Source organism: Podarcis pityusensis (genome assembly GCF_964106645.2).
Source record: "Podarcis pityusensis genome assembly, chromosome: 2".
In the NCBI taxonomy this organism is placed as follows: domain Eukaryota; kingdom Metazoa; phylum Chordata; class Lepidosauria; order Squamata; family Lacertidae; genus Podarcis; species Podarcis pityusensis.
Genome location: NC_138029.1, coordinates 12,725,461 through 12,733,787, shown reverse-complemented (window position 1 = coordinate 12,733,787; position 8,327 = coordinate 12,725,461). Strand labels below are relative to the sequence as shown.

Genomic DNA, 8,327 nt, shown 5'->3' with positions numbered 1-8,327 from the left:
AAGATGGCTGTGACTCTTAACCATTCTATCCCCAGATTAAACCACAACCAGCTCCTTCAATCTTTCCACCATGGAATTGGTCTCCTGCCATGCTCCTCATCTTTGTTGCCCTCTTCTGGACAAAAAAGCAAGCAAAACAAAACGTCTGGAAGGAGGACAGTCAGATAGTCAACATACAAGCCAGCAAAACTCTTATCAGCAAGTGAGCACAGTATGTCTTGGCAACTGCTCACCCCTTAAGGTTCAGGATTTGGTCACCATCGAATCCCCAACGTGCTGCCTTCCAGATGCTGGAAGTCCCATTATCCTTGACCACTGGCCATGATGGCTGGGGATGATCTGAGATAAAGGCAAACAACATCTGCAAGCTACCTCTACTCCAAGCTTTTGCAACAGACCACAAAAAGGATGCTTAGCTGTTTCTTTCACCCAGCTATGCTGTTTTATGGAGGCAGATCGTTGTGAACTGCACAAGTGCTTTGGCTTTAACTCTTGATCAAAACAAAGGCTGTACTTTCGGTTATTAAATTGGGCCTCTCTTTCCTCTCCTCATAAACTGAAAATGCATCTGCCTTTCCATTCCATCTGGCAAAGAGCTCTGAACAATTCAAAGGTCTGCCTACATCTTCAACAAATTACCGTATTTTTTGCTCTATAAGACTCACTTTTCCCCTCCTAAAAAGTAAGGGGAAATGTGTGTGCGTCTTATGGAGCAAATGCAGGCTGCGCAGCTATTCCAGAAGCCAGAACAGCAAGAGGGATTGCTGCTATCATTGCACAGCGATCCCTCTTGCTGTTCTGGCTTCTGAGATTCAGAATTTTTTTTTTTCTTGTTTTCCTCCTCCAAAAATTAGGTGCGTCTTGTGGTCTGGTGCATCTTATAGAGCGAAAAATACAGTAGATTGGTTCGGTAAAAAGTCTTACCGTAACTATAAAATGGCATGTAATAGCCACCAGGGGGCACTTGGGACCATCAAATGATTAAGAGACTAACCCACCAGGCAAAAAACACAAGAACGTTCAAATCCAGTGACACAGCAAGGAGCAATAACGCTTTCAGGCTTTCTCACACTGCCTGACTTTTGCTTGTTCTTCTGCCTGCAAACCAGGGCTGTCCTGTCCTGTTTCACCCACCAACCCACACAGAGGCAAAATGGGAAGGTGCCACCCACCTCACAGCTGCTGTCCCTCCACCGAAGTCTCGTTCACTGAGGTTGAGCGGCTGCTTCTGGCAAGATCTCGTGAGAAGTCCACAAGATCTCACCAGAACTCAGAAGCTGAGGCCACTTCTCCTTGCTTCTCTGGCAGTCGCAGCAGCGGACAGTCCTGCCAAGATTTTCCCACCTGATACAACTGCCTCAGTCCAACTCATGGGCGGGCAAGCCCTGCCCCAAACCTATTGGTTCTGGCACAAAACATCACTTTTTGACTGCAAAATGGCCATAATACAACAGCATCTTTATTCATGTGAATGTTGAGGACCATGCACAGTTAGGGTGTCTCATACAAGGAGTGGTGAAGCTGTTGCGTTCCAGATGTTGCAGAACCACAACTCCCATCTGCACCAGCCAGCACGGCCAATGGTCAAGGATGATGGGAGGTGCAGTTGAGAAACAACTGCAGGCTCACAGGTCTTTAGCCTTTCCGGATTTGGGACCTGCCTTAAGCCACAAACTGCCACTTTAAAAAACCCACAAACATTCCCCTACCATTTTAATTGCTTACCTGCCAGCTCTCTGTTCTTCCTATTCTCTCCTTCTCTTTCCCTTAAACAACAAGGCTATGTTGGCTGGGACTGATGGGACTCGTGGTCCAACAACATCTGGGGACCCAAGGATGAAGAACCCCGACTTGGAACGTGTTGACATTAAAGGCAGATGGCCTAATTATTAGGCTCTGGTATCAAGAAACCTAATAATGGGGGAAATTGCAGGCACAGGAGATACAAGCACTTCATCCTATAATATCAACTGTGAGACCCCAAACACAGCTTGCAAGGGTGCAAACAGACCGCGTGTCCCCCTCTTGTAGTGCTGGGTCCCTCTTACCACAATGGCACCAACCACTGACCAGCCAGGACTTTCTCCAGTGGTAAAACCCTAGCCCTACTCTGTGGTGCTCTCCTTGCTCAGTCTATGGCCATGCAGTTGTGCATCATTCTTGTGATGGCAGCAGGCACACACACACACCCCTTGTGAGTTCGGCTCTCCCTTCCGGGTCCCATAAGAGCCCCTCTATCCCCTCCTCTTCCCCACCACCCAGGGACCAGTCTCCCCACCCCAGTGCATCAAGAGCACTTACTAAGCATTAAACCGCTTCACAGCACATGGAAGGCTTGGGCCTCTCCAGTTTGCAGTAGGAAAACGAGCGAGCATAGGATAGGCCAAGTGGGGCCATAGTAGGCCAGGCATTTGCTTCTCAGCACACAAGTAAGAATGGCTCCTCTGCCATGTGCAAGACCCCTTGTGTGGCAAGTAGGCGTGCACACACACCTTTAGGAATTAAAAGAAATCTCTCGGCTTGTGGCCTGCTCAGCTCTTGTTGCTTTTTCCTGCGTAGATGGCCCCATAACAGGGGCACTGGTCTTGTCCAAGGATGGCTGGGCCGGGCCGCTCTGCTCAAGGGTCACGTGCCAAGGATCCGCCCCTACACCTTCTTCTCGGTCTGCAGTGTAGTACTATTGGTCCTCTCTGGGGCTTCCCCCCGAGGGCGGGGCTGGAGATGAGCAGCATTCTCAGGCAAAGGCGGGTGGTAGCGATACCTGTAGCCGTAAGCGCGAAGGTGGTAGCACAGGTATTCTAAGGTGTACATCAACTCTGAGCTCACGTAGTGAAAGGAGACGGCCAAGTCGGAGCAACACTGGGGACCCTAGGAGGAGCAAAGGAAAACCAGGGTTAACTGTGGACCACGAAGCATGCGAGGAAAGCCATTCCCTTCACTATTGCTTCACTAGCTGAACAGCTGTCCTTTTTCCATAAAGGCAAAGGTAAAGGGCCCCTGGAAAAGGGACGCGGGTGGCGCTGTGGGTTAAACCACAGAGCCTAGGACTTGCCGATCAGAAGGTCGGCGGTTCGAATCCCCGTGATAGGGTGAGCTCCCGTTGCTCGGTCCCTGCTCCTGCCCACCTAGCAGTTCGAAAGAACGTTAAAGTGCAAGTAGATAAATACAGTGGTGCCCCGCAAGACGAATGCCTCGCAAGATGAAAAACCCGCTAGACGAAAGGGTTTTCCGTTTTTTGATGCGCTTCGCAAGACGAATTTCCCTATGGGCTTGCTTCGCAAAACGAAAAAGTCTTGCGATTTTTTTCGCTCCCCCCATTTTTCTAAGCCGCTAAGCCGCTAATAGCCTTTTAGCCGCTAAGCCGCTAAGCCTTTAATAGCCGCTAAACCGCTAATAGTGCTAATCCGCTAAGCCGCTAATAGAGTTGCTTCGCAAGCCAAAAAACCCGCTAGACGAAGAGACTCGCGGAACGGATTATTTTCGTCTTGCGAGGCACCACTGTAGGTACCGCTCCGGCGGGAAGGTAAACGGCGTTTCTGTGCGCTGCTCTGGTTCGCCGGAAGCGGCTTAGTCATGCTGGCCACATGACCCGGAAGCTGTATGCCGGCTCCCTCAGCCAATAAAGCGAGATGAGTGCCGCAACCCCAGAGTCGGTCATGACTGGACCTAACAGTCAGGGGTCCCTTTACCTTTAAAGGACCCCTGGATGGATAAGTCCTGTCAAAGGCGACTATGGGGTTGCGGCGCTCATCTTGCTTTCAGGCTGAGGTAGCCAGCATTTGTCCACAGGCAGCTTTCCAGGTCATGGGGCTAGCAGGACTAAACCACAACAGAACATTGTGACGGAAGCCAGAGCACACAAAAATGCCATTTACCTTCCAGCCACAGCGGTACCTATTTATCTACTTGCACTGGCGTGCTTTCAAACTGCTAGGTTGGTAGAAGCTGGGGCAGAGCAACGTGAGCTCACCCCATTGTGGGGATTGAAACCGCCGACCTTCTGATCCCCAAGTCCAAGAGGCTCAGTGGTTTAGACCACAGCGCCACCCACATCCTTTTTCTTTCCATATGCCACAAGAAGCAGAAGTGACAACCACAGAGAACGGCAGAAGCCGCAGACAAATCTGAGGATGCTCTCACCGGAAAACTTGTGGTGCAATGGAGGACCCTGCCTGCTTACCTATCCATCAGGGCAGCCTACAATATTGGTTTGTGACACAGCCACAGATGTAACAAAGCTGCCAATCTGATTGCTGCTTGCCCAGTTCATCCTCCCTGCAATAACTCTGGAACAACCTGCACGTTGATCAAGAATCCGGTTTTGCGATCAAACTACGCATCCTTGATTCTAAGCTGCAGTTTTGTTATCCGAGGACCGATTACACAATGGGTAAAGGGCTAATCCCCCTGTGCTGAATCAGGACTCCAAGTTCATCCCACGTGTTGGTCGAGCACACAGGCTGGTTTGCAGGTCAGGTGTGGTCGAGGACATGGGGTGACATGAGTCCTTCTGCTGAGACAGGTCTAGTGTTCCAATGGCCTGCTCCTTCCTCTTTCCCTTACATCCATCTCAGCAAGCATAGCCTTTTGTTTTGCTGTGCACTCCTACCATCTATGTATGTCGCAAGAAACCTTCATCCCATTACAGACTAAAGCAACAGCCTTAGTTGGATTAAGGAAAAGGGGCATAATAAGCTTCAGGAAACATGAGGTTGGGGGTTGGGTGGAACTGGTAAACGGCCTCCCAAAAGGGTCAGGCAACGCAAAGCTCAGTACCAATCATTCCTTTATAAGAACCCCACATGCAGAAATGCATGCTTATCAGAAATGCCAGGCATTCTCTAAGTCAGGAATGGAGAAGCTGAGGCCCTCTAGATTTTGTGGGGCTCCAGCTCCCATCACCCTTAGCCAACATGGTCAACCGTCAGGGGTAATGGGAATTTGAATCCATCATCCACGACCCCCGGCCATGCCAGCTGCACGATCCAATGAGAATAGGGCTGGGTGTGCACTCTGTATAATCAAGAAAGAAGTAAAAATTGTGATTCTGCAACATTTAGCAAGCTGAACTAATTATGCAAATAAATAAGTACATACCGTATTTTTCACTCCATAGGGCGCACCGGACCATAGGGCGCACCTAGTTTTTAGGGGGGGGGAATCAAGGGGGAAAAATCTTATTTCCCCCCCAGCCCCTAAGAGCAGCGTACAGGCTGCGCGCAACCTCTCCCTGCCGGAGGATGGATCCCGCTGGCTGTTTTGGCTTCCTCTTTAGCCCCACGCAACCTCTCCTTCCCAGGAGAAGCTGCGCGGGGCTAAAGAAGCCATAGCCACGTGCAGCCTCTCCCTGTTGGAGGGGCTGCGCACGGCTATCCCTGAAGCCTGGAGAGCGAGAGGGGTCGGTGCGCACCGACGTCTCTCGCACTCCAGGCTTCAGCGAAAGCAATGCGAAGCCTTTGGAGCACGGAGGGAGTGCTCCCTCTGCCCTTCGGAGGCTTAGCGTTGCTATGGCTGAAGCCAAGGAGCCTGCATTCGCTCCATAGGACGCACACACATTTCCCCTCAATTTTAGGAGGGGGAAAAGTGCGTCCTATAGAGCGAAAAATACGGTACTTGCTTATTTTGCAGAAGGTATTCTGCACCGGACAGCAACTCTCCAAAGAATCTGGGTGTGTTTGGCAATGGACTCGGGAATTAAAAAAAATTTAATTCATTTATTAAATCAGGATTGGGGAAGCTGTGGCCCTCTAGATGCTGTTAGACTGCAACTCTCATCTTCCCTGACCACTGACCATGCTTTCTGGGGATGATCGGAGTTGTGGCGATCACACACAGGGCCCCCGGACGTTTGACGGTCTATTGACCCTGTGCCGCCACTGCGATTGCTTTTTTCGCTGCCACCACCCCGTATCTCACGGGGACACACGGAGTCCAGTCAGTTGTTAACATAAACAAATAAGCAAGTTTATTTTAAAATGCAGGAACAAGCTTATGGTTTCAGTTAATTTTTCTCTTGTCAGTTTCTTATTCTTAGTTCCTAACAACTCCAAACTGATTATTCCAACTATCTATCTGACTCCACCTAACAATTCCTCTCACTCTCACAATACAAGTCTACCAACCCACACCTAAACCTCCCTCTTCCTTCTTCAACTCCCAAACCTCAACCCTCAACTCCCAAACCTCAACTGACTTTCAAAACCTCCCACTCTAACTTTTATTCCCCCCTTGCATTCTCACTGGCCAATCACATCACACCTATTTTAACCCTTTCCTTACGACCCATCCTAGGAGGCAACCGCCACAAGAGTTGTAGTCTACCAATATCTGGGTTGCATTTATGTCCTCCCAACTTTCTTCCACGATGGAGCTCAAGGTTCCACGTGTTCTCCCATTCAGCTATTGGCCAGTCCTAGGTCTGCTTAGTTTCAGCAGAGCAGCCACTTCACGCCCCTTCCATTTGGTCTATGAAAAATGGAAGATGGTGAAAGACAGGCTAGAACAGGCTTCCTCAACCTTGGCCCTCCAGATGTTTTTGGCCTACAACTCCCATGATCCCTAGCTAGCAGGACCAGTGGTCAGGGATGATGGGAATTGTAGTCTCAAAAACATCTGGAGGGCCAAGGTTGAGGAAACCTGGGCTAGAAAAACAGAATGATGTCAGGTGACTGGCAGGTGGGTGGCCACACCCACCTGTAAAACTTGGCCCACAGTGCGCCATGGAGATAAGGACCCCACCCACTGGTCAGATCCAGTTCCTTATCCCTGGTATTGGGGCCTGTCTGCCATGAGGTGGGCTGAGGTAGCTACCTCAGGCAGCAGAAGCCTTAGGGTAGCATCTCTGAGGGCAACCTGCCTACCCCAGCACCACTGGTGAAGAAGCAGTGCTGGTTTCCAGTGAGATCTTGCAAGAACGTGCCGCCCCTGACTGCCTGGTATAAATGAAGTTTCCAGAGAACAAACAGCCCAGACTCACACTAGGCAAAAAAACAAAAAAACAAAAAAGGTCTCCCTGAAGCAGAGCAATCCTGTTGGCTCTCTTTCATGCATCTCACAGCTAAACACAAGTTAACCTAATTACTTAATCCCCTCGGTCTTCTCAGTTCTCAGGCCACTCATATTTCGGGCAACTTTACCTTCCGTATTCCGAACATTCCCCTTTTCTGACTAAGTACCTGTTAGTACCCAGTATATATGCCACTCAGATTAAAAAAAGGAAAACCAAAGGTGGGATGGGGTGCCTCTTTGCTTCTTCCCTTGCTACATCCTCCTGCATGAAGCAGGGCAAAGTGCCTAATGCTATTAACTCTATCACCTTATCCACAGGGGTGCCACAAATTGCTGCCGTCACAGAGAAACTTCCAACTGCTGAAAGCTCAGGGTGGAAAAACACGCCTCAGGAAAGGAATGAAACCAGGTTTCCTGAAGAAGTGAGCACCACTCACTGGGTAAAATCCACACATCACCGATAGCTGGAGGGAAATGCTTTGGGAATGGCTGGAGGACACAGACCTCTTGCCTCTGTTAGAAAACCACATGAATCTGGGATCATACCTCCAGAATCTTTCATCAATGAAAGGCAAAGACACTCTCCCTAACCAAAGAGCAAAGTCTCACCCCTGTCCCTATTGTTGAAGGTGCTTCTCCTAGCCATGGCATGCACAGAATTTATCAGAGGAGACTTCTGATTTGGGAAACGTAAGGCCAGCTGCCTGCCAGGAACTACCATGCCCCACTAAGGACAACAGGCACCAGGATTGAATGCAAGTCCTGCACTGATGTAGCAAAGAGGATGTTTGTTGTTCTGGTTAAATAAATACCGGGAGTAGGTGAGAGCAGCAAATATTGCCCTATTAAAACGTTATCAGCTCTGACAGCTGCAATGCGTGAAGGAGCAGGCTGGGCCTTGATTATAGGTCACTTTGGCCTATTGCCATACACACACTTAAAAAGGTAAAGGGACCCCTGACCATTAGGTCCAGTTGTGGCTGACTGGGGTTGCGGCGCTCATCTCGCTTTATTGGCCGAGGGAGCCAGCGTACAGCTTCCGGGCCATGTGGCCAGCATGACTAAGCTGCTTCTGGCGAACCAGAGCAGTGCATGAAAACGCCGTTTACCTTTCCTCCACAGTGGTACCTATTTATCTACTTGCACTTTGACGTGCTTTCGAACTGCTAGGTTGGCAGGAGCTGGGACCGAGCAACGGGAGCCCACCCTGTCGCGGGGATTCGAACCAGCAGCCTTCTGATCGGCAAGTCCTAGGCTCTGTGGTTTAACCCACAGCGCCACCCGCATCCCCATACACGCACTTACTTGGGGTAAAACCC

The 8,327-nt window shown here is 50.0% G+C and overlaps 1 protein-coding gene across 6 annotated transcripts in view; it reads right to left on the bottom strand.

The window, feature by feature from the left end:
• Window positions 1-2,520: 2,520 nt before the first annotated feature.
• The window catches only part of LOC308471022 (glycoprotein-N-acetylgalactosamine 3-beta-galactosyltransferase 1-A-like), a 43,399-nt gene continuing 37,592 nt past the window's right edge, over window positions 2,521-8,327 (bottom strand). For all 6 annotated transcript variants that reach the window (XM_080994884.1, XM_080994885.1, XM_080994886.1 and 3 more), the window contains one exon: window positions 2,521-2,868. In XM_080994884.1, the coding sequence (XP_080851010.1) occupies window positions 2,647-2,868 (222 nt within the window). In that variant the 3' untranslated portion in view covers window positions 2,521-2,646. The remainder of the gene's footprint in view (window positions 2,869-8,327) is intronic.